Raw genomic sequence first — 26049 nt, 5'->3', positions numbered from 1 at the left:
GATTCTGGCTGGAAACCATGACTTTCAGTTTTGCTCTGTGACTGGTACTGTAACATTTTTCCTGCTATTATGAAGAGGATTAGAGACCTTGTAACAGCTGCTTTGAGTGCAATAGACAGGGCTTGTCTGCGAGTCGCCTCTTTCGTTCCCAGCCCAAGAGCTGGTATCTTCTCTTTCGCCGTGCAGTGTGCCGGACAGGCTCCCTGGATCTCCTGCCGCAGGTCCAGTTCAGGCCGAGCAGCGGTTCAGAACTCGCTGCTGCGCCGTGCTGCTCCTTTCTCAGGAGAGCGTGCGGGAGGTGAGTAAACATGGTGTGGTTGTGTGAGGCAAGGGCTTGGCTGCACTGCTCTGTGTGTGTGACAACCATGACACGGCTCATTTTACACGGCAAACACATTCCCCAGCCCGGGTCCTTCCTGTGGGCTCCTGGCGCTGGTGTGGGGGGGTGCTTTCTGGGCAAGGGCAGCGGGCCCGCCGTGGGGCAGATCGCTGTCTCCCAGGCGCGGAGGTCAGCTTTCACATGCGCTGGGTGAGCAGGTTGTGCTCTGATGCGGGCTGTTTTTGTTTTAACGCCAAACGAAAAGGCCAACAGTTTTTTTTCCAGCCCCCGATCCAGCCTCAGCCCGTGTCTGAGCTCTTCTTCCTCCAGGGTCTTGAAGATAGCTTAGTGATCATTCTCGTGCTGATTTCAGATTACCACCCTAGTGTGCACCTATATCTGATTTTAAATAGGTGGCATTAGCAGGTCTTATAGGGCTTTAAGAGCTCGTCCTTTCTGAAGGCTTACTACCAGAGATCTCCTCCTGCCTTCTGCCTAGACCCTGTGTCACCTGTAAGGGATTAATCGCTTGCACAGTAGTAATTTGAAGGTATTTGAGAACTGAAGATTGGTAAGAGTTTTATTGCAAATTATCACAATGTGACTCAATTGTCATAATTAACAATTGCAGATCATCCCTGCCGAAACTGATCTAACAGTTGATTGATTATTAATTATTAATGATGTAACGTCTGTCTACAGAACCTGTATGACCTCCAGTGTCTCCAGGAAATGCTGGAATAATATAAACCTACATGATACAACTTGAGATGATGTGTCATGAAAGGCGCTATATAGAATAAAGACTAAAAGGTTTCTGTATTGGATTGTGAAATAAGGTGGTTGTTTTTTTTTTTCTCTGAGTCCCTGTTTACAGGGACTGGTGAGCAGGAGTTACCTGCCATGCTCCCTCCTGCCCCGCCTTCTCTGGGTGTGGGTGGTATTGTCTGCTGGCAGGGGTGGAAAAACCCGACGGTCCACATTCCCAGTCTAACTGGTGCGTTAATCACATAATCAGTCAAGATACCACGCAAACTGTAAATACAATTAAACTTAACTAAAAACGAAAGTCACTGCAGTGAGAAAGTCCAGATTACTGGCTGGGTTTTCAGTTTTTGGAGTGAAATTGAATTCCCCAGTGAGAGACAGTGTCTCGGCCGGCAGAGATGTTGGTTTTGAGGGTGCGTCTGGGACAGGGCGTTGTATTACAAACAAGGAGCATTTACTGGTTTACTGGTCATTTACTTACATTTACTGGTCATTTGTTCTTCCTGCACGTCTGTACAAGGCAGTTTGCATTCAAAACAAACTGCGAACAGAGGAAATAAACTGTGCAGAAATCATCCTGAGCAGAGAGAAATGATTAAATGTACAATTCAGCTTGACTCTGAGTGCCCAATAGGAGATGGGGAGCAATGCCATCAAAATGGGGGTGAATATTATGATCTTGGGGTGCAGGCTAATCGGTGGGTTTCCAGGAGGTACCAGGAGAGGGTCAGAAATGCCACAGTCCACACGGGTTCGAGATCTGTGTCCATCTGCTCCGCAGGGTTGGGTAGGAGGGCAGGGATTGGGCAAGACACAGGAATTAGAAGGAACAGTCTTCTCTGCAGGTCTGCTGGCAGCACAACTTCTAGGGTGTGTGCTGAAAAATGTACAAAGTCCCTGACAAACAAGGAGCTGCTGACTTCCTGATCCTAAATCTTAGATCCACACGCAGTTGTGTGCAGCCAGAGCACATGTCTGGGAGGAATGGCCAATCACCCTTTTTTTCTGTTTGCGGAAACAAGAAAACATGATTTTTGCTCTGTTTCGGTGTTTTGGGGGTCCTGGCCATATCTGCAACATGCGAGTGATCACTGCTGCTGGACCCTGCACGTGTTTCACTGGCTAAGGCATCGCAGGTGCCAGAGGTGACAAGACTTTAAAAAAAAATAGCCAAAACATACAGTCGTGCTAGTCCACAGCTGTAGTGGTCCAGAGCCCTGATGCAGGTGACGTGGTGAAGCACGGCACAGCTGCAAGCACAGCTCTGGTCTGATTTGGCCCGTGAGCAAATCAAATCAAATCAGAGTTTATTTATCAAATGCACAACAATACGGCGTGCAGCAGTAGTTGCTGGCAATGCAGTGTCTTTTTTGCGAGCTCACAAAAATCAGTAGAATCGCAAAATTCACAAAAACACAAAAATCACAAAATTGAGGTTACGTTTTTTGAAATTGAAATTGAAATTGAAGAAAACTCAATATGAGTAGAGCTGTTTAGTGTCTATGTGCTATGTGTCTATGGTTCATGCAATATATACAATATATATATATGCAATATATAATATATACAAGTAGTGCGGTTATGCTGAATACAAGGAAAACTGTTTGTCCATGTAGCAAGCAGTATGTGCAGTTAGCAGTACGAGAAACAACAAAAAGAAAGAAATAGACAAGGACGAATCGGAGCTCGCAGGACGGCAGCCTTCCCTGTCGGCGCCATCTTATATAGACTTGAGTGTTCCGCTGGGTTCACACTGAGGAGTTCCTGCATGAACTGGGGCGGTTGTGTTTGGAGGTGGCTGCTGGAAACCCAGATTTAATCCGGCCTACTGTATGGCTTCGGCCAAGCTAGGAAGCCAAGAGATTCCCGCAGGAATGCTGGGATGGATGGATTTGATCAAAAGCCAGGGGTGAGGTCCGTTAAAAACCAGCCTTATTTGCTCTCACTCACCCTGTGCTCTATGATACCCCCACAAAAGCTTTCTGAACAGTGAAACCTATTCTGGTGTCTTCCCTCACCAGCAGTGTAAGCTCCTGCCGACGTGGACGAGCTCGTTATTGTGTTTCTCTCGGTCCTGTCCAGTGTTATTACAGGGAATAGTTTACAAACGGCAGAGGAAGGTACCCTTCCTGTTGCCCCCACTCTCCCCCTGTGCCTCCCCACCCAGAATCAAAGAATCTCAGCTGCAAGCTGCTTCATGCTGCTTCGTCTCGGGCTGTTGATTTGCTAATCGGTAATTGCTGTCCTCGGGACGAGCGCTGGGAGTCCCGGGAGAACCGGAAGGGTGGTGAACGAGGAGCACCAGACCCGCAGAGGGACGGTGGGATAGGCAGCCGCTCGGATAAATCGCCGCAGCAGCTGGAGAATCCGCCGGGTCTGTCTGGACCTGTGCAGTGGGGGTAAAGGTAGGGGTGAGGGGATCGTTCTCCCTTTGACTTGTTTTTGCCTGTGGTGGTGTCGGCGTAGGCGTTTTCGAGGTGCCACCACGGACTGTCCTGGCGGGGGAAGGCTTTGCTGCCAGCCTGTGCCATGCCTCTCTGAGTCTGTGCCCTCTTCCTGCCAGCTGCCTGGGCATTGCTGCTGCTTTTGCCTTTGGAGTCGCAGGGCTTCTCCAGAAAGCTGATTATGCTGAAGCACCACTGTCATGGGTTATGAAATATTTGCAGGTGTAACCGGGAGCTCTGCCCTCAGCCTGTGGTAATAACATCAGGTGACTCTGTTGGCATCTGGACTGACAGCATAGTCCAGCTTCTTACCACATCACCAGTGTTCCCAGAAGACTTCAGGGACATAAACACGCGCAAGCGAGCTGGGTGATGATGTAAGTTTTAGATGGACACTTGTTTTTTTCTGTGCAGTTAGCTCCTTCCAGCTGGTAATAAGAATTTTTTTGTGTGTGGCCGGTCGCTCAGGTCTGGTGCCGGTGGGTTGTGGGTCTGTCCTGTCCTGTCCTGTTGCCTCCCCCTCCCTTCCAAATTTTCCTTTCATGTTTGTTATCTGATCCTTTATTTTTTTTCCTTTTCGTGCTCTATCTGACACTTAGTGAAGTATCTCTCCAGGCCTGTTCAGTATACGGTATCTGGAGCTCCTTCACAGGAAAGCCCTGTCGATCGTCTTAGTTTTGCAGCAAGGAACCCTTGAGGCCACAAGGTGCACCTGCAGGGTCAGAAGACAGGGGGCGCTGCTTGGCAGCAGGGATAGGCAGTGCAGGGTGGGCGCTGCTGGTGCGCTGGGCAGGAGGGTGTGTGTGTTTCCGAGATGCTGCCGTGCCCTGCACTGTGTGCACACACACGGGCACAACTTCCACAGTCCCTGGGACTTCTGCCAGTCTTGTTAGTAAACTGGCAACGATTACAGCCATGCAACAGTGCAACAGGTGATTGAGGATTTGTCATGCTGTATTAACTTGCTGGGATTACCAAGGATAACCACACTTACTCCAAAAGGCATACTCCAAAAGTGAATTTTCTGGCGTATCTGATACCTGTTATGCCATCAACAAGGTGTTGAAAAAGGCTTGGCAAAAATTAGAGTCAACGAGCCAGATATGGGGCGGTCAAGATAATTTATTCAATGACAGCACTGAAGAGGACAAACAGAGCTGAGACAGTAGCTGCACAGCTGAAGCAGGCAGAGCAGAGGCTGAGGTCTGAGGTGATGAAGAGATGATTAGTGGCAATGATAACTGAGGATTAAGAGAGCCTGAGCCTGAGCCTGAGCAGGGGTAGTTTCGTTAAATACTTAAATACTGTGCGAGGTTCCCTAATTGGCCTGATAGGCCCGGCCTGATCTCGTTGAGGATGGCCCCAATGAGTCTCCAGCATGTGTGGAATGCGCATTGGTAATTGGTGGAACTAATTCGGCGGTGCTGGAGCTCGTCGGGGCGTAACAATACCACAGTGATCCCATCAGATTCGATTCCTACACGCATCTCCTGTCCTGCAGACGATGACGGGTTAGGTCCCAGACAAAACTGTGTGGGGAACAGAAAGACCAGAGCAGAGAGCACGAGGGTAGATGATTCTAGACAGTGTGCTGGTGTGCAGCTCAGACAGACTCCTCCCTGGGCAGGTGCTCCCTCTTCTACCTCTTCTCCTACTCTCTAGAAGTCACTGTTGTTTCGCACACGGCGTCCACTTATGTTTATGAGGCTGTTGTGCTCTTGTTTTGGGTTTCTGCGTTATGGCACTTGGGTGCCCTGGCGGGGTTTAGCCAATCTCCGTCAGCTCTAAGACACGCACTATAGAGACCAGACGTCTTTATCCCATTGATAACGTCATTGATGTTATCAATGGGATAAAGCCTTTGAGGATTGTGAGTATGAAGACCAAGTATTTGGAGCGCAAGTCCGGTCACAGTCTCTGCTGTTCAAGATTGGAGAGCTGCAGGACCAGGAGGTGTAAGGAGACTCAGTGGGTCTCTTTGAGGTGTCTGTGCTCACGTTGTTTACCTTGCCCAGCCATGTCACGTGTTGGTTACAGAAAGGGAAAGGCGGAACAGAGGGATTATTTCAGTGCCATGGCTCTCCGAGTGCGCTCTCCCTGTCTCTCACTGCTCTTGAATTTCCTGTTCTGGCCCGGGAATCACAAAAGACCTTATTTCCTGGAACAGTTCACAAGACAACTTTCAAAACCTTGCTCAAGGTTACATGCTTGTTTTGATCACCTTTCCACTGCCACTCCAACAGGCCCAATGCATCACCTTAAATCAATAAAGACCCTCTGCAATCCTTAGGACTCTCTCAAGAATTCTGCCAGTCTTCGCGTTGAGACCCGTGGTGCTCACCACAGCGCTGGCGTCAGGGGGAGGTCAGATCCAGCTCTCTCTGAGCCCCGTGCGAGTGCCAGCTGCCCACCAAGCCAAGGCTGCCCTGGCAGGGCGTGGCCAGTAGTGCGCCTCCTGTAGGGGAGACACGATTACAGTCGGCTAATGACTGAACCCAGGCTGCTGCTCTGTAAGTCTGTGGTACCTAGAGCAGGAATGGGCAACCCTGATCTCAGGGGCCAGTGTCCTGCTGGTCTTGCGTGTTTAAAGCCACGTGGTGCAGGACAGGAGAGCTCCTGGAGAGCCCCAGTCCCACAATTCAACCAGCCTGCGTCTGAAGATGGTAAACTTGTTGATTCTATCTCAGCCCAGTTAAAAGAGTAGATTTCTGTTCTAATGGTTTCTAAAGTCCTTATTTGGGCTTATCACCTGCTGTTGGACCACAGATTGTTTCAGGACTCCTGCTGGCACTCTCCAGGACTGGGCTGGAGATGCCCAGTTTAGAAGGGCTTGGTCTGGGCAGGAAATATGCAGCTGTACTGGTTTTAGTGGTGATACTGACTGGCGTTCTCTGTGTTTGAAAGTGCCTGCCCAGCGCTCACCCCAGGCCCTGCAAACACCCTGTCTGAGGCAGGTTGGCCCAGTCCTCCTCCACTGTGTTTTCCAGGTGAGCTCCCAGGTATGTGACTGAGCCCTTCATTTGTTTAATTGGTCCTATTCATTGTTTTCAGCTCCAGAGCATTTGGAGAGATGAAAACAAACAGACTCACGTTGGCAGTGCAGTTCTGTCAGTGATGTGAAAAGACATACTTTCCCGACACTGAAAACACAGAGCTGTAGTGAAGCACTTTGTACAGTACCTGGGAGCTCAGCTTGAACAAACCCCTGGGATTTGGAAAGCCTGACTGTAGAGTTTAGTGACCAAAAGTGCTGCTGTTTCATTTTGTAAAGTAATTGTAATAATTTGTTATGTTCATGAGGAAAACATGTACATCTGGATGAGACAAAAATAGGACTGTGGTGTCATTCACAGTGTGGAAATGCAGAGAAGCAGTGCCAAGCTCTCTGAAAATAATCATGTTAAAATAAAAAAGCTCCACCAAGCGTACACCCCCCCCCCCCCCTGCTCCTGTGCGGCGGGGGTGTGTCAGGGGGCTCTGCCTCCCTGCTCCAGCCAGCTGCTTGATTTGAAAGCAGCTCGGTAATCCGGGATCATCCCCCACAATGCGCAGAGTGGCACCAGTGATGTCAGCGCTGGGATGCTTCTGCCAAAGCTGTGGCTCCGGCCCTCGCTCCTGTGTCAGCGAACTGCAGAGACCGGCAGGTTCTCTGTGGACGCAGGGAGGGGCCCCGCGGAGAGCAAACTGCACCCTCCTGCGCTGTATTCTGGGGAACCGGGTCTCGGAATTCTCCGGTCTGGCCCAGGAGCTCCCGGTGGAACCACACAGCCGGTACGTCTGCTGGGTCTGCCTGCAAGCACACACACACACAGGGCCATGTCAGCCTCACCCGCTGGCCCACACACACGCCACTGTTTCCAAACAGGGATCCATTCAAGACCTGTATCAGATTGGTTGGCGGGTTTTTTTAACCTCATGAATCCGTATTTCTACAGGAGTGTTGCGCAGACTTTTTCGGGAATGAAAAATCAAAAGTGACCCGACTCGGCATCTAAACACCGACGTGCCAACCACAGCAATTGCAATGTTTGCAAATGCACTGCAGGAATTACTTTTTGCTGCTTTAACGTAACATACAAGTTGTTTTATTCCGTAAGGAGGATAGGTGTTGATGACTGCACTCCCGTAAGCAGTGCAGAGCTCAGACAGAAGGGGTCGCGGGACTCGGGGGGGGTCGCTGAGGCCAGGTGGACTAGCACTGCGCAGACACTGGAGGTCCCCGCCCCCCTCCCTCAGCAGCCAGGCAGAAGGTCATGTGTGTGTGGAGTAAATACTGACTTGGCGGAGCAAGTGCTGAGCAGAGTCCTGCGCACTGGGCTGTGGATTTCTCCTGCCTGCGGTTTCCCCCTGACGCGGTCTGTCGGTGTGTGTGTGTCTCCTGCTACAGCGCTGGTCCGCGGAGATGCAGGGGAACGGGGAGTTGGCCCCTCCGCTGGGCCCTCAGGAGGCCATGAGGGACCTGAACGGCAGGCTGGCGGGCTTCCTGTCTCGAGTGCAGAGGCTGCAGGAGACCAACGAGCAGCTGGAGGGGCAGATCCGGGAGTGGCTTTGGAGGAGAGCCCCCCGAGAGAGGGACTGGAGCCAGCAGGAGAGGATCCTGGACGAGCTCAAGGGCACGGTAGGGCTCCGTCTTTCTGCTGTCACATGCTGTCGGGGGGCGTGAGGGCTGTGTGTCTGGGGGCGCTGCTGAAGAGGCCGGGACGCTCTTCTGCAGGGGTAGCTCCAGCCAGCGGAAGAGAAGAGGGCCGAAAAGCTTTGCAGAGTTTCGCAGATTTTGTTTTTCAAGCGATACCCTCCTACTAAATCATTCGTCTACATTCGTCATACTAAATAAATCGTCTAAAAGTAATGAAAAGACCGAAGCTCGATAAAACATATTTGCGTGTTTCTGACTGGTAGAATGCAAAATGAAAACCCGAGACGAGCTGCTCTGAATCTTTGAGCCCCTGTGATGTTTCTACTTGCTGGAAAGTCTTTAACGCTCGGCCTCAGTCAGGAGGGCTGGTTGTGTCAGGCAGGTGGCGCAGTGCTCCGTTGGCTTTGAAGGTCCTAACAGTTTCTCAGATCAGGCAGTGGCTCTGAAGAGTAACAAGCTCCCATTGATGTGCTTCTCAGTGCCTGTGCTTTTTCAGGCTGTTCTGGTTAGGTGATCCCAGAGCCTTTAGAGTTGACCGCTTCCTCAACACTGCCCTGTACTCAGTACGAGGTACAAGTACACTTCTTTCCTACCCGTCTCAGTCTTCCGGCCCCACCCACACAGGCTCAGATCCTCCAGGATCAGATGGGAGCTGCTCAGCATTCCTGGGTTTAATCATTGCTGTCAGTAGGTTTGGGTGGTTCAGCACTTTTTCTCTGATCTTCAGAAAAAAAAACTGTGTCTTTGCTTGTTCAAAGAATGAAAGAAAGAGGGTGAACTCTTGTTCTCTAGAAGGCCTTTGATTTCACCGTCAGCCTGGACTCAGATCAAAAGTACCGAGCAGGTGGGAGCCCATTGTGTGCTTTGACAATCGTTAACTGCTCTTACAGGGGTGTGCTGTGTGGGCATGTCAGCAGGCATTGCCACATCAGTGAGGACAGTGCCTGAGAGCAGCACTGTGTTGTCCTTACCAGAAAACAATCATCGCAACACACAGACATGCAATTACATATTCTGCCTTTGTCTTTTTGTTTCCAATTTGCTTCTTCAAGCTGTGCATTGGTCTGACACAAACAGAGAGCACGCCTGGAGTATATCCACTGCTGCAAAACACAAGCACAAAACAGAGCAATCCCTAACACTTCAGACAGAATGACACCAGACTGCTGGGCAGGGAGGAGGCTGATCTGTGTCCTGTGGGCCAGACATGTTGTGGGAACTTGGCCAATTCTATACCCCTGAGTTGTGCTCATTTTAAACTGCAAAATAGTTGGGTAAAAATATCCTCCTTTTTTCCTGAAGTCTGCTGCTCGATGATGTACACAGAGTGTAGTTGACTTGATTCTTTTGGATGTTAACTTTTCTAAAACTCTTGTGTCGTGTGCTTATTCTAAAACCATCTGTGTGGACGTCAGCACATGTAAGAAACGTCCTTTCTCATAATGTGCTATGGTGTGATTTCCGACCAGGATTAGAGTTGGGATTACATTGTTTGTTGGAGTCAGATTTGTGTTGAGGACTAGAAGGATGGCTTAGGGATAAACCTGGAGCCTGCGTCCGGGTCAGGGCCAGGATACAGTAAGTGTTCATGTTGCTCCTTGTTAACATTTGTCGCTAAAGTTATGGTGTGTTACAGACGATGGGAGCTGGCCAGTCTAGGGCAGCAAAAAAGGACAACCTGTCTGCAGAAAGTAGCAACATATTCACAGGAGAAAGATGAGGAAGGAACAAGAGCTGCATAACGAGAACAACAGTAATAAGACTTTTCCAGGTGAAAAGCCTTTGGAGCTCAGTGGGGACACAGTGCAGTCATGTTTTGGCAGAGGGAGGGCCAGTGGTGTAATAACATGGGTTTCCAGGAAAGTGTGTCCATCCCTGGCTCCTCAGCAGTGGCCGGATGCCCATGAGAGGAATGCTGGGAAGAGCAGTGGAGAACTGCCAAGAGCACGGATGTTCCCAACCATCTGACCTGTCGGATTTCAGGACTCATGAGAAAGATGTAATGGCAATTCCTGATTGGGCACCAGAAATCAGATACTTCGACCTGGCAGCTTCGTTTCCGCTGTAGCATCACGGCCCTGTGGCGTTGTGGACTCTGTGTGCTGTTTTCGAGTCGCACTGGGCCAGACGAACACGTACAGGCAACCGGACCCCCTCCCACTCCTTCTGAAGTGTGTGCTGAAACTGTAGACAGTATGGCTACGGGGGCTTTATTTTCAGGGACCCCATGTCATGGCAGGCTGGGCGCGCAGGGCGTATCCTTCCAGCACTGCTGGAATAATCAGTGCCCGGCGCTCCGTCTGGACACACCTCTTCAGCCCCCATGTTCCAGGGAAAACACACACTGCTGTGCTTTTACTTGACTGGCACTTTTATCAGCTCTTTTGTGTAGAGCTGGGCATTTGCTGGAGCGCAGCACCTTTCTCACAGGCAGAGCAGACACACCCTCACCCAGAGCCCCCATCTTCAGTCCCCTGCTTCCCCGGGATTTTCAGGGGGTTCAGGGCAGGATTTTATTCCCCACTTTCCAAAAGTAAAGGCAAGATAGATAGATACTTTATTGATCCCGTGAGGGAAATTGCAGTGCAACAGCAGCTTCACAGAGACAACACAGCCACAGTGTAACGAATGATACAATAATAATAATATAAACGGGAAAAGAAAAAGAACAGATGTAGCAGTAGATGTGTAGATGTGTTCAGTCCAGAAACAGGTCACTGTCAATGTTGCCTCTGCCCAGACGCAAGGTGGATGCGTTGTACAGTCTAATGGCAGAAGGCAAGAATGACCTCCTGTAGCGCTTCCTGTCGCACCGTGGATGAATCAGTCTATTGCTGAACGTGCTCTTCATTTCTACAAGCCTGTCATAGAGGGGATGGGAGACGTTGTCCATGATGGCCTCTAGTTTGGACACCATTCTCCTCTCAGCCACTACCTCCAGGGGGTCCAGACCCAATGACGGAGCTTGCTCTCCTGATGAGCTTGTTCAGCCTGTTAGCATCACCTGCTCTAATCCCAGAGCCCCAGCATACCACTGCGTAGAAAATAGCACTCTCTACCACTGACTGATAGAACATATGTAGCATCTTACTACACACATTGAAGGACCTGAGCCTCCTCAAGAAGTAAAGTCGGCTCTGTCCCTTCTTGTAGATGGCCTCGATGTTCTTAGACCATTCCAGTCTATCGTCGATGTGCACTCCCAGGTACTCGTACGAGTCCACCATCTCCATGCCACTCCCATGGATGTAGACAGGAGTAGGTTTGACCTTTTTCCTCCTGAAATCTACCACCAACTCCTTTGTCTTTGTTACATTCAGTTCCAAGTGGTTCTCCCCACACCACTCCACAAAGTTGCCGACCAGTCCTCTGTACTCCTCCTCCTGCCCACCCTTGATACATCCCACAATTGCAGAGTCATCTGAGAACTTCTGCAGGTGGCATGACTTTGAGTTGTACCAAAAGTCCGAAGTATAGAGGGTGAAAAGGGTGAAAAGCATCTTACTACATACATTGAAGGACCTGAGCCTCCTCAAGAAGTAAAGTGTTGAATGTGAAATTGAAAGCTGATGTCTTTATTGTAATTGATTATTTAATAAATGGCGTGAAGACAGTCGTGGAGAAGGTTCCGTCCCGTAGGTAGGACAGAACAGCCGGGCTGTGCGCTCGCAGGCCCCCTGGTGACTGACTTGTCTCCGGCAGATCCGGAGCCTGCTTGTGGACAACGCCAGCCTGGCCCTGCAGACTGACAGCGCGCACAGCGAGGCAGCCCGCCTCAGAGCCAGGTGGGTCTCCTTGCTCTCGTCCCGTCTGTCCTCCTGCCTTGGGGGGGGGGTTACCTCGGCCACAGCAGAGCCTCTGGAGTCGGCAAACCTTCAGTGTGGTTACTCCTTCACAACAGGGAACCTGCCATTTCTCCTTCACCAGCGCCAGATCTGCAGGTGGAAGTGATGGGCCCACAGAAAGTTGTTGTTTTAACTAGGAGAGGGAGGAGAAACAAGTCATTGTGAACAGAGACAGGATCAGCCCAGCAGAAAGTCTCCATCCCAGCACAGGGTTGTCCAGATGTACAAGGAAAGCCTTGCAACTTGAGAACTCTGACAAGCCTTTTCGGGATTTTCCAATGGCCTTCTGCAGAGAACACGCTCCTGTATCGCTGTGAAAATAGTCACAGTTTAAAAAAAAAACAGTTTTGCTATAAAGTAAGACGTTGGGACATATATGGGGGACAGACTGAAACGTTGCTCAAAGCAGGAACAGACTCATCAGCTCCTGTTCTCTCCTGGAGTCGAGGAGCTGTTGGTGCAGACAGACAGGCTGGGGAGTATGTGAGCACTGGGGTCTCAGTACCAAAGAGACGCACCGCGCCACTCGGGGGCAGCTGTCCCACTAAAGACACACTTGTTGCTGCTGGAAGCCAGTGCCTGCCTTGTAGCAGAGCAAAGGACTGTTCCAGACCGTTCTGCGAGGAGCTCTTTTCTGCAACTTGCCTGCACATTTATTCCTTTTGGTTACTTGAATAGTTAAATGGTATTCATGAATGAATGTGACCTGCTAGGGGCTTCACAAAGTGTCAAACTGGCTCCTCTCCACCTGGAGACAGCTGTTCAAAGCGGTCAGACACGCTGGTACCCGTTCATGCAATTCGACAGTTCACCCTTCTTCAGGGTAGAAAAGTGAGTTGAAGGAAATGCTCATGGCAGCATTTGCAGTTATAACAGCCTTAGTGCAGCCAGATAACAGGAGACAAGCACCTGCAATCGCTATATAGTCTGGCCTTTCCTATTCCCAGCACAGCTCTTGAGCACATGCTGCTGTGACAACATGCAGAGCGCGGGTGTCGAGGACTGGGGGGTGAAGAGGCTGCAGGTTTGATGGCGGTGAACAAGCCTGTGTCTCCTGCGGGAATACAGGTGTGCCGCGGAGGAGAGCAGGACCAGGCATCTGGAGAACCGCGTGGCGTGGCTGAAGGGGGTGTGGCAGGAGGCGGAGCTCCAGAAGGCGGGGCTAGAAGAGGAAGTGCAGGGGCGCCTGGCTGACCTGGATCATCTGCATCACAGCCACCAGCAGGTCCGTGTGTCTCTGCGGAGGGTGTCTGTGAGTGTGTCTCTGCGGTGTGTCACTGCAGAGTGTGTCTCTGCGGAGTGCATCACTGCAGAGTGTGTCTGTGAGTGTTTGTCTGTGGAGTGTGTCTGTGAGTGTCTCTGTGTGTCTCTGTGTGTCTGTGAGTGTTTGTCTGTGGAGTGTGTCTGTGAGTGTTTGTCTGTGGATTGTGTCTGTGAGTGTCTCTGTGTGTCTGTGAGTGTGTCTGTGGAGTGTCTGTGAGTGTTTGTCTGTGGATTGTGTCTGTGAGTGTCTCTGTGTGTCTGTGGAGTGCGCCTGTGAGTGTTTGTCTGTGGATTGTGTCTGTGAGTCTGTCTCTGTGTCTCTGTGGAGTGTCACTGTGGAATGTGTCACTGTGGACTGTGTGAGTGTTTGTCTGTGGATTGTGTCTGTGTGTCTGTGGAATGTGTCTGTGAATGTGTCACTGTGGAGTGTGTCTCTGTGGAGTGTGTCTCTGTGGAGTGTGTCTGTGAGTGTTTGTCTGCGGATTGTGTCTGTGTGTCTGTGGAGTGTGTCTGTGAATGTGTCACTGGAGTGTGTCTCTGTGGAGTTTGTCTATACAGATATTAGCCCCTAGATCTCACAGCATACTTTTTGTTGATAAACAAAGAAAGGCTCATTTTTTCTTAAAGGATGTGGAATGATTTGTCCGGAAAAAAAAAGGAATAATAATTTTCAACAGCCTTCCATGAGCGGAATAATCCATTTATATAATGGTCTGCTGAAATAATACCCGCAGATACAGAGGGATGTAGAGCACTACAGCCGCCTAATGTGGACTCCATGATCTCCCTGGCTGAGTGCTCTTACAGTACGTCCAGTGCTCTCTGCACACAGGCCGCGCGCTCATGCACAGTCCTGACATGGCACTGGAGTAGAACACACTTCACCGCGACTGGTCTGGCTGCTCCGCTGGTCTGCCTCTATCACTCGCTCGCTGGCTGGCCTGCTGTCTTCCTGCGCCTCTGTCCTCTGGCTCACTGCCCTCCCCCCTCTCCCAGAGCGCGTCTGCCTCGCTCTCTCTCTGATTCTCTCTCTCCATTCAAATCAATTCAATTCAAGGTGCTTTATTAGCATGACTGATGGGTACAATCAGTGTTGCCAAAGCAAATAAAAATAATAAAATTAACATGAAACAAAACACAAAATAAAAGTAAAATAAAATCTACAGACATATTACAGACATTTACAACAGAGACATGTCATAAAATATTTACATGTACAGGCTCACTGTTCCTCAGGCTGTGACAGGAGATCACATACTGGGCTGCCAGTTCAATGGAGTTCCCTCCTCCCTCTCCCAGTAGGATTGGGACCTGTTGTGATTCTGGCAGGTGTGGGAGCTCTGGGACTAGATTTCTGTATTTAGGGAAGAATGTGTCTCTAATCCCAGAGTGTCTGTCACAGTGCAGTAGGAAGTGCACCTCTGTCTCTATTCTCTGTCTGTCTCTCTCTGACTCTCTCTCTCTCTGCTCGCTCTCTCTCTCTGACTCTCTTGCTCTCTCTGCTCGCTCTCTCTCAATTCAATTCAATTCAATTCACTTCAAGGTGCTTTATTAGCATGACTGATGGGTACAATCAGTGTTGCCAAAGCAAATAAAAATAATAAAATTAACATGGAACAAAACAAAAAATTGAAGTAAAATAAAATCTACAGACATATTACAGACATTTACAACAAAGACATATTATAAAATATTGACATATACTGTAGGAGGCTGGAGCATTATAGGGAGACAGACTCACTGTTCCTCAGGCTGTGACAGGAGATCACATACTGGGCTCACTCTCTCTCTGCCTCTCTCGCTCTCTCTTTCTCTGCTCGCTCTCTCTCTCTGACTCTCTCGCTCTCTCTCTCGCTCTCTGACTCTCTCTCTCGATCTCTCTCGCTCTCTCTCTCGCTCTCTCTCTCTCTCTCTGACTCTCTCGATCTCTCTCGCTCTCTCTCTCTCTCGCTCTCTCCCTGCTCACTGCAGGCAGCGCTGGCTCTGCAGCAGTCTGCGAGGCCGGTGTGCGATGCTGTGCTGCTAGGTGCGGAGAGGGAGGATGGCAGCGGGATGGAGCTCTCCCAGCTCCTCGATGAGATCAGGACGCACTACGACCGTCTCATCGCCCTCGGTGGCGCGGGCCGCGGCGCGGCGGCGGACATGCCAGGGGGCCCCCTCACCCAGGTAGGCAGAGCGCCCTGCCCTGTCCCAGGCCCCCTCCCCACCACTGCAGAGGTTCTCCGAGGGGCAGGCAGGCGCTGCGATCGGTGATGGTCACCTCCCTGTTCGTGCATGCAGTGCAGAATCCGTTCCTAAATCTCCCATAAATCACTGAACGAGCCTGACATCGCGCGAGAGAGGAGGTCTTTAAGGATCCGGTGCTGCGGTATTGTTTGATGAGCTCGTCGGCGGAAATTGAAAGCGCTGCCCGACAGCGTCCCCTCAGAGGACTCCTTCCACGGAGGAGCAACAGGGAGAGCAGGACAGGCGGGCAGGACAGACGCAGGCCTGGCGCACAGGCCTGGGGCCAGCCAGCTGCTGTGTGAGGGGCTTCCACCTGCTGGAGCTGGAGCTGTGGTCCGAGTGAGCGGCTGGCTGCTTCTCCGGAGCTGAGCTGCTGCTCCGAACGGCGTCGGCATTCCCCATCCAGGCCGGCCCTCGCCTCCGGCCACGTTCTGTAGCTCGGTGCTGTCACGGAGGAGTCCTTTCCGGACCCTGTGCGGACGACACAATCCGGGGTAGAGTGAGGAAACACTAGGAAAAGGTCCTGCAGGATTCGGGAATGAAAACAGGGGGGCGTGTCCAAGGAGTGCTGGTGGGGGGGGGAGGTGTAGCGAGGGGAACGAGTCCAGAGAGATATCCCAAAACAGGCGTAAGTCCATGGCCAGGCGATCCATCCAAAACAGGAGATTAAAAACAGGAACCGGGTCGGAACCGGGAACAGGAACAGAAAGTTAAAAACAGAACGGAGCCAGACGCATCAGGACTTGGGCTCGCATGATGCCGCCACCAACGCAGAGCCCTGGTTAGTGTCAGCGTCTGGCTTTTAAGGGGGAACTGAAAAGGGGCTGGAATAAGGAACAGGTGCGGGGAATGAGGCAAAACAAGGAAGAGCCGGAGCGCCCTTAAGGGGGAGGGAGTACAATCGTGACTGCCGGGGCGAGAATCTGCGGAGAGCCCTGCCAGAATAAAATGAGCAGCCGTGACCTGCTGACACAACACCAGGCACAACACGGAAACTCTGCAGCAGCTCAGAGCCAGGCCTCGTGCAGCAGGCAGGGCCTGATGACACACTGTTTCATCAGCTGCTTGTCCTTTGCCTCCCGGAATCTGTTTCCACCGAAATTGCCCCCCTAAGGTTTAGCGCTGTGTGTATTGACAACGTCAGCCCTTCAGCCAAGAGGGTGTGACGTACGGCCTGTATCCCGGCCTGTGTCCCGGCCCGTGTCTGTCTGTGTCCCCCCCGTGTGTGACGAGGGTGGTTCCTGCAGCTGGAGGAGGAAGCCGCCCGGGAGAGGATGACCGAGGAGGAGGAGGCCATGAAGGCGGCCCGGGCCGAGCTGACTGAGGCGCGGCGCCAGTGGCAGAGCCTGCAGGTGGAGATCGAGTCGCTGCACGCCCTGGTAAGCACAGCGCCCCACATGGCTTACACCAGGTTACCCGCTTCGATGCAAGGGGTGATGTGTGCCAAGCACAATGCCAAGCTCAAAACGGAGCACGCACAAACCCGGCACGTAACAGCTTGGCCTGGTGCCGTCAGGGAGGCTGATATCTACACCGGATCTGCACAGATGTGCAGAAGGGTGTTCAGCTGGGGTTCCACACGGGCGCGTGACTGTCTGCCTCGCTCCCTGGGCTGCAGGAGAAGGGCCTGGCGAACTCCCTGCAGGAGACAGAGCTGCAGTACCGCTCCGAGCTCCGGGACCTGGCCGCCGTCATCCGCAGGCTGGAGGCCGAGCTGAGCCACGTTCGGCAGGGCCTCGACAGCCAGCGGCAGAGGCACGAGGAGCTCCTCAACACCAAGGTGCGGCTGGAGAGGGAGATCGCCACCTACCGCCACCTGCTGGACAAGGAGGAGAACAGGTAGGAGGTTGCACAGGTGCACGTTCTAATAATAATAATAATAATAATGTTTCTTTATTAGCCCTATACAATTTCTTGCATTAGGAATTTGTCTTTTCACATACCCCAGCTTTTCTCCATGGAGACACAGACAGGGAGAGAAGCTGGGGGTCAGAGCGCAGGGTCAGCCATTGTACGGCACCCCTGGAGCAGCTGCAGTTAAGGGCCTTGCTCAGGGGCCCAATGGAGTAGGATTCCTCTGCCGGCCGCGGGATGTTTCTAACTGAGGTATCTTTTACCCAGGAAACCCACATTCCCTAACAAGCTCTCTCTAACAAGGTTCAAATACTGAGCTCCAGTCAGGTTTGGTTTGGATGATCATGAAGTAGGGGCTCTCGCCTGGTGCAAGCTTCAAGTCCCGACGCCCCTCTTCTCTGCTGCTTTTTCTTCTCTGTGCTTTGAATGTGATCTTATTTTGTGCGTGTCTGTACTGCTCCTTGACAATCATTAACCCACAACTTACCTAGTTATACTAACATAAACTTTACAATTATTTTTGCTGAAGAGACCCCCCCCAGACCTCAGCAAACATCCTCTCTGCTTTGAAGCTAGAAGTCTTTACTCTTCCAAGTGTCACAGACTTTATCTCACATCTAAGAGACACTTCTCAGTCACCTAAAGCCGTAACAATACCGTTCTTCACCTCTGAAAGAAAATGTCAGTTCAGTCAGTGCTACCACTTAAACATCAATCCTTCTGACAAACACAGTTCTAAACACACCATTTGCATTTCACCCTATGGCCAGTGTGCCTCTGGACAAAGCTGTGGCGCCCAGCAGACCAGGGTCATTGAAGGAGAGAGGTCTGTGCAGAGGGGTCTCTCTGGCTCGTGTAGTGACCCGAGGGGGGCAGGGGCAGCAGACACAGAGGTATAACTGATCTCCCAGACAGTGAGACTGGCAGCAGCGCCAGGAGGGTCAGGCAGGGCAGACGTTTCTGCTCGCTGGCAGAGACCGGTCACCTTCTGTCAGAACGGTGGAATTACTGAGCAGGCCAGGAGCGGAAATCCAACTTTTCAGGAGCAACAGGATTCTTCTGCCAGATAAAAGGTGCAGAGTCACATCATTTATCTTCAGAGTAAGTGTGTGATGGATGTGAGCCGTCCAGAAGCAAGGTGTTGAAGCAGGAGGCATCAGATGAAGACCAGAGAGTGGAGCTCAGCAGTCTGATCAATTCCGCCTTAGGCCAGCTGAATGCTCTCACACATGCGCTGAGCACGATGAATTTGTTGCTTTGTTTTTGAGTGGGTTTGCCGCAGCCTACTTGTGGAATAAAAAGGATTTTAAATTTGCTTTAACTGCAGCTTTGCCTGTGCAACTTGTCCGACAGCTGATAAGATCTGAAATGGATCAAAGTGCAGCTCACTGGGAGTCTGGTCTGTTGCCTCCCTGGTGTGTCTCTGCAAATCTGACTCAGGCGTGTGGTCAGGGCAGGTCCCACAGAGGAATGCCTCCATCATTAGCATCAGGAGGAAGTCATTAATTAGTGAACGTGAGAACCCTGATGAAGGTTTCAAAGAAAGTTAACAGAGGGGAAAAGAATGCAGACAGGGCTGAAAAAACACAGCAAAATCCGACTCCCAGGCAGTGACAGACAGGAGGTGTTAAATCGGTAATGTCCCTCACAGGTGTGATGAGCGTAACAATGATTGATGAGCTCTGTCATCTGGAATGGCTTTCAGGGCAGCCCAGCCTGATAACTGCAAAGCTGCGCAAGAAACAGCCCCTGGTGAACTGTGTTGCCAGGGTGTGTCTATCTGGAATCTGAGGACCGAAGTCCGGGGTGGAGTGGAATGTACAGGAAGAGTGTGGAAAAGGGCTCTCGACTCGGAATGTGGGCGATAGGTCGACTGGCTCTGTCCCCTGCAGTTTCCCGCAGTCTGGGAACAGCAGGGGTCACAGACAGGAATTACACAATCTCCAGGCCTTGAGGGCGTAGGCACTGCCTGTGTATGAAGGGTTAGGGTTATGGCAAACGGGGTTAAAGATGGGGAAAGTGGGGTTAGGGTTAGGAGAAGTGGGGTTAGGGGACAAGGTTATGGTGAATGTTGGGTTTTTCAGAGAAGTTCTTTTTCCCCTTTTTTATTCATGCTTAGAACAATCAGTATCTTTTATCCAATGAGGTTGCGGTTTCAGTTGCAGTTACCTTGCTAAATGAGGCACCGGTGGAGGATTGCTGGAGCAGTTTGTGGGGTCCGGCAGCCCGGTCCCCTCCTGCCTTTTGTACCCACACATGTACAATCAGGGGTGCAGGGCGGTGACCCCCGTGCCACACTGCCCAGCGCCCCCCCAGCGGAGTCCTGTACTCAGACGCCTCTCCTCTGTCGTTGGGCACCAGGCTTCACGGGCCGAACCCCCCCAGGAAGGAGGCGAGACCTGTCCTGGCCGGGAGCCCCAGGAAGGCCGTGGCCAAGGCGGGGCGCGAGATCGACACCAGCCCTGCCTGGACAGCCGGGGGGGCTCCCGCCCCCCAGCATGGCGCCAAGAAGACCCCACAGCTGCAGAGACAGGGGAGCCTGGTCACCCTGTCAGGTGAGACCCCCTCGGCGTGGCCACACCAGTCCCCTGCCGAGCTCAGACTCCCGCTGTGGAGCTCTCGGAGCCATGCCAGGTGTTACCGGTGCAAGTCCTCGCACGAGCTCGTGCCAGACGGGCCTTTCACGCTGGTTACCTTTAAAGTTCGCCAGCAGCCATATCACCCTGCAACTCACAGCTGGCAGCCCACTGGAGCTCAGCAGGTGTGAGCCTGGTCAGTACCTGGATGGGAGACTCCTGGGAACCTGGAGTCCTGGCCAAATTTCCCATTGGCCCTTACCAGTCATGGCCTCCTAATAATCCCCATCTATGAATTGGCTTCATCACTCTGCTCTCCTCCCCACTGAGAGCTGGTGTGTGGGGAGCGGACTGGAGCATCATCCAGGTGGGGCTGCACACTGGTGGTGGTGGAGGGGATCCCCATTACCTGTAAAGCGCTTTGAGTGGAGTGTCCAGAAAAGTGTAAGCAATTATTATTATTATTGTTGTTGTGAAATTCCGCACTTTGATTTGTGCGCTAGCCTGCTTCCTCGGAGGGAGTCTGGCTGCCAGGTGGTGAAAGGCCCTCAGAGACGTCGCTCCCACAGCTGCGTGTGTTAGGCCATTCGATTAAAACCCTTCCGGTTTCACAGGGAAGGGTTTCCACAAGCGGGGCTGTTTCTGATGACTCTCCCCCCCTTCCTCCCGTCACAGCGCCGGAGACGCAGCACAGCCCGGAGAAGAGGATGGAGACGGTGACGACACAGGAGATCCTGCAGGGCAACGTGATGCGCGAGAGCGCGGAGGCCCGCGGCACGGTGGAGTAAGTGGGGCGCAGGGCCTGCACGGGGAGAGGCGGGCGGACAGGGCAAACTGGGTGATCTGGGTGAACTGGGCACTGGTTTCTGCACCAGACACCAAACTAGACAGGTAAGACGCAGAACGAGCTTGATGCAGGGAGAATCTCGCTGGCTGTATGGAGCTTGGAAAGCCTGCTGGCTCGTTCGAACACACGGATGTCAAAATGTGGGCACTGTGGGGCGAAGCCATGGGACAACCATTGAAGTGCACCCTTGGGGTAACATGTTCCCACTATCACCCCGTGACATCACAGTGACATCACACACCGTCACGTCAGCAGTGACATCACACACCGTCACGTCTGCAGAGACAACCGCAGAGTCAATGGGGCTGTCCATGGAATTGGGGTGCCCATGTTTCACTCTGTGTACACCACACTGCACTGCGCCTCCGGACAGCAGCTTCGAGAGGGAGAAGCACCTCGACATCCGTAGATTTTGCTCCGATTGACCAACTGATCGGCCGTGAAAAGGAGTTCGGTTCTGAGTTTCGTGGCGGCGAAAGTGGGCTTCTGGAGCGTCTCTCTCTGCGCAGCGTCTTAAGTGTGGTGGGGGTGGTGGCCGTGAGAGCTGTAGATGTGTGAGAACACCTTCAGTCAGCCATTACTCACTTCGGAACATGTTGGCAGGAGGGAAGACAAATGTTAAAACAAAAACTGCTCAAACGCGCTGGCAGACTGCCCCGTGTTTTATGGTTGTATCTTCAGATACTATGTAGCATAAGTGATTTATAGTTCGCCTCTTTAATTTTTTGTTCTGTTCGGCGAAGAGTAATAAGGGCTAGCCCCAGCACGCTGGAGAATGTCTCTGACACAATGTCTGCCGTCTGTGACATCAAGCGAGCAGGTGTCCGTGGCTGGGCTGCTCGGGTGAATCACCAGGGAGTCGCCTGCTGGCGCTGCGCCCTCACGCCACCTGCTGACGGCCTTGAGTCCACAGAGAGCCCAGGGCGGCACAGCGCGGGCAGCGAACCGGGAAGCCTTCCTCTCGTATCCCTTAAAACTGGGAGAGCTGGGAAGAAATAATCGCTGGAAGAGCATGGAAAATGGAGAGAGGCAGAGAGAAAAGCCCGCTCACTGGAAACATCACGGAAATTCACCAAATCATATTGTCAATCACATGGGCAATTAAGGTGCGCGGTGCATTCGCCACCTCTGTCCTAACCAGGGCTGCTAAGCCTGTCCTCACGTGGGACAGCCGGCAGTCTTATGCCATGATTTGTAGATGTTGAGGGCTGCTGACTGAGCAGAGGTTCACAGAAAGATGACAATGGGCCTGGAAAAGCCCATTGAGAGATCGACTTGATCTTCTCCACATGTAGCATTGATGGGTCAGAGTCTGAAAGTTGGATTGTCCTGAGAAAGGGTGGCAGCCGACATCGGCTTGGTAATAATAATGGTGGAATAGTGTTTCAGAAAAATCGGGGCCCATTCCTGCTGGCTGAACGTCCTGGCTCTCACAATCCACTGCCAGGGGATCCCGAAGCCTCCCCTCCCCAGTGCGGCTCTGACAGGGGAGCGTGGGCTGCTCGCACCCTGATTTCCAGGCGCTGGGGCTCTGCTCGGCCAGTCTCCTCCCGGGGGCTGACCGGTCCTGCTGTCGCCCCCTGCAGGACGGAGAAGATCGACGAGGTGATCAAGGAGTGGGAGGGGTCCTTCTTCAAGGGGAACCCGCGGCTGCGGAAGAAGTCGGTGTCGCTGCGCTTCGACCTGCACCTGGCGGCGGCGGACGAGGGCTGCGCTCAGACCCGCCAGGACAGCCTCCCCGACGTGGAGGTGCGGCTCATCATGAAGAGGTCTCGGAGCATCCCCACTATCGCCCAGTGACATCACACCCTGTCCCGTCACACACAACCCGCCCCCATGTGTGACGTCACAGTGACATCATAGCCCCCCCCATCTGACATCACACCATGACTTACATCCTGTTTCTGACATCACACACAGGGAGGTTCTGTGCATATTAACAGTGCAGATCAACTGATCGCACGCTTCTGAAGCCCTGTGTTTCCAAGGCAGAGGGGGCCTGCGAGCCAGGCAGTTTGCAGTAATGGAGTAGAGAGGCGCTGTGTGCTGGATGAGTGACAGCTCGTGTGTCGCATTGCGCTGCGTCCCTGCGTGCACACCAGCCCGAGACTCAGCCAGCCCGGCAGGGAGGAGCAGACGGTGGCTGTGGGCCGAGAAATTAAGAAATCCATGCCATTCCTGCACCTGCTGCCCTTTACCTTTATCCAGTACGACCGGCATTTCCCCTGGCATGTCTGAGCAAAGCCTAGAATTTCTCTTGTGGTTGTATATAGCTGCATCACACAGAATATGTATTTCTCTGGGACTGCGGGGTCTTGCGCAGTATAATCTATATCATGCTATTGTAAATTGATTGTATTTAAAGATACCATAGCACTGTTAAGCTCCTGTTTGTTGGCACCAAAAAAATGCAGAGTCCAGCCCCAGGGACAGAGGGAGGGAAACCTGCCCTGGAACAGCCCGTGGCCAGGCAGAGCGGGGGGCGGCTGGGTGTTCCAGTCCATTACCTATTACCTATGCATTTCTCAGTGTGCTTCATCTGCGCTACTAGTGGAATACTTGAATTAGAATATTTCCAATTTTGAACTCTAACCAATTGTATTTTAAGAAGGACAAAGATGTTCCGCTTTTTATCCAAAGGCAAAGTTATTTCAATAAAACGGTTTAAAAGACTCAGGCAGCTGTCTCCGGAGTGGTTTGTTTCCTCTGACTGTACTGGTAAGGATCCAAACAGGCAGGACGTTCTGTGTGGTTCTGGCGTTCTGTCAGGCACCCCTTAAAAAACGGGGACGATTGGTCTTTAGTCAATCAGCAGGTTGATCCCACCACCCAGGGTGAGCATTAGGAGACAGACCCAGCGGCCAGGGCGAGCATTAGGAGACAGACCCAGGACAGACCCTGGGGCCAGGGCGAGAATTAGGAGACAGACCCAGCGTCTGTCTGCCTAAGGGCGAGCATTAGGAGACAGACCCAGGATAGACCCAGCCAGGGCGAGCATTAGGAGACAGACCCAGGACAGACCCAGCCAGGGGGAGCATTAGGAGACAGACCCAGGACAGACCCTGAGGCCAGGGCGAGCAGTAGGAGACAGACCCAGGACAGACCCACCGGCCAGGGCGAGCATTAGGAGACAGACCCAGGACAGACCCAGCGGCCAGGGCGAGCATTAGGAGACAGACCCAGGACAGACCCACCGGCCAGGGCGAGCATTAGGAGACAGACCCAGGATAGACCCAGCCAGGGCGAGCATTAGGAGACAGACCCAGGACAGACCCAGCCAGGGCGAGCATTAGGAGACAGACCCAGGACAGACCCAGCCAGGGCGAGCATTAGGAGACAGACCCAGGACAGACCCACCGGCCAGGGCGAGCATTAGGAGACAGACCCAGGACAGACCCAGCCGCGGTGAGCATTAGGAGACAGACCCAGGACAGACCCACCGGCCAGGGCAAGCATTAGGAGACAGACCCAGGACAGACCCACCGGCCAGGGCGAGCATTAGGAGACAGACCCAGGACAGACCCAGCCAGGGTGAGCATTAGGAGACAGACCCAGGACAGACCCAGCGGCCAGGGTGAGCATTAGGAGACAGACCCAGAACAGACCCACCGGCCAGGGCGAGCATTAGGAGACAGACCCAGGATAGACCCAGCCAGGGCGAGCATTAGGAGACAGACCCAGGACAGACCCTGGGGCCAGGGCAAGAATTAGGAGACAGACCCAGCGTCTGTCTGCCTAAGGGCGAGCATTAGGAGACAGACCCAGGATAGACCCAGCCAGGGCGAGCATTAGGAGACAGACCCAGGACAGACCCAGCCAGGGCGAGCATTAGGAGACAGACCCAGGACAGACCCTGAGGCCAGGGCGAGCATTAGGAGACAGACCCAGCATCTGTCTGCCTAAGGGCGAGCATTAGGAGACAGACCCAGGACAGACCCAGCCGCGGTGAGCATTAGGAGACAGACCCAGGACAGACCCACCGGCCAGGGCAAGCATTAGGAGACAGACCCAGGACAGACCCAGCCAGGGCGAGCATTAGGAGACAGACCCAGGACAGACCCAGCCAGGGCGAGCATTAGGAGACAGACCCAGGACAGACCCACCGGCCAGGGCGAGCATTAGGAGACAGACCCAGGACAGACCCAGCCAGGGCGAGCATTAGGAGACAGACCCAGGACAGACCCAGCCAGGGCGAGCATTAGGAGACAGACCCAGGACAGACCCAGCCAGGGCGAGCATTAGGAGACAGACCCAGGACAGACCCAGCCAGGGCGAGCATTAGGAGACAGACCCAGCATCTGTCTGCCTAAGGGCAAGCATTAGGAGACAGACCCAGGATAGACCCAGCCAGGGTGAGCATTAGGAGACAGACCCAGGACAGACCCAGCGGCCAGGGTGAGCATTAGGAGACAGACCCAGGACAGACCCAGCGGCCAGGGCGAGCATTAGGAGACAGACCCAGGACAGACCCAGCGGCCAGGGCGAGCATTAGGAGACAGACCCAGGACAGACCCACCGGCCAGGGCGAGCATTAGGAGACAGACCCAGGACAGACCCACCGGCCAGGGCAAGCATTAGGAGACAGACCCAGGACAGACCCACCGGCCAGGGCGAGCATTAGGAGACAGACCCAGGACAGACCCAGCCAGGGTGAGCATTAGGAGACAGACCCAGGACAGACCCAGCCAGGGCGAGCATTAGGAGACAGACCCAGGACAGACCCAGCCAGGGCGAGCATTAGGAGACAGACCCAGGACAGACCCACCGGCCAGGGCGAGCATTAGGAGACAGACCCAGGACAGACCCAGCCAGGGCGAGCATTAGGAGACAGACCCAGGACAGACCCACCGGCCAGGGCGAGCATTAGGAGACAGACCCAGGACAGACCCAGCCGCGGTGAGCATTAGGAGACAGACCCAGGACAGACCCAGCGGCCAGGGCGAGCATTAGGAGACAGACCCAGGACAGACCCACTGGCCAGGGCGAGCATTAGGAGACAGACCCAGGATAGACCCGGCCAGGGCGAGCATTAGGAGACAGACCCAGGACAGACCCAGCCAGGGTGAGCATTAGGAGACAGACCCAGGACAGACCCAGCGGCCAGGGCAAGCATTAGGAGACAGACCCAGGACAGACCCATCGGCCAAGGCGAGCATTAGGAGACAGACCCAGGACAGACCCACCGGCCAGGGCAAGCATTAGGAGACAGACCCAGGACAGACCCACCGGCCAGGGCGAGCATTAGGAGACAGACCCAGGACAGACCCAGCC

The 26049-nt window shown here is 53.1% G+C and overlaps 1 protein-coding gene across 4 annotated transcripts; it reads left to right on the top strand.

The window, feature by feature from the left end:
* Window positions 1–73: 73 nt before the first annotated feature.
* krt222 (keratin 222) lies at window positions 74–23455 on the top strand. 4 transcript variants are annotated; one of them, XM_088623309.1, is made up of 10 exons: window positions 74–298; window positions 7919–8149; window positions 11870–11952; window positions 13081–13237; window positions 15247–15441; window positions 16749–16880; window positions 17120–17340; window positions 19717–19910; window positions 20607–20715; window positions 22365–23455. In XM_088623309.1, exons 2-10 carry the CDS (start codon window positions 7934–7936, stop codon window positions 22576–22578), a joined length of 1521 nt encoding a protein of 506 aa, XP_088479435.1. In that variant the 5' UTR covers window positions 74–298; window positions 7919–7933; the 3' UTR covers window positions 22579–23455. The 4 variants fall into 4 exon arrangements, with proteins under 4 accessions (XP_088479435.1, XP_088479437.1, XP_088479436.1 ...); XM_088623311.1 differs by lacking the exon at window positions 74–298 and adding an exon at window positions 3360–3492; XM_088623310.1 differs by lacking the exon at window positions 74–298 and adding an exon at window positions 3758–3908.
* The last annotated feature ends 2594 nt before the right edge of the window (window positions 23456–26049 follow it).

The sequence above is a fragment of the Lepisosteus platostomus genome, chromosome 28, assembly GCF_059453375.1.
Source record: "Lepisosteus platostomus isolate fLepPlt1 chromosome 28, fLepPlt1.hap1, whole genome shotgun sequence".
Taxonomy (NCBI): Eukaryota; Metazoa; Chordata; class Actinopteri; order Semionotiformes; family Lepisosteidae; genus Lepisosteus; species Lepisosteus platostomus.
Note: the sequence above shows the minus strand (reverse complement) of the source record. Positions and strands in the feature narration are given on the sequence as shown.

Coding starts and splice junctions, on each gene's coding strand:
- krt222 (XM_088623307.1), top strand. CDS start 7,111: ATGCTTCTGCCAAAGCTGTGGCTCCGGCCCTCGCTCCTGTGTCAGCGA. Junction 7,303..7,918: donor CCGGTGGAACCACACAGCCG/GTACGTCTGCTG, acceptor CTCCTGCTACAG/CGCTGGTCCGCGGAGATGCA. Junction 15,442..16,748: donor CAGGGGGCCCCCTCACCCAG/GTAGGCAGAGCG, acceptor TGGTTCCTGCAG/CTGGAGGAGGAAGCCGCCCG.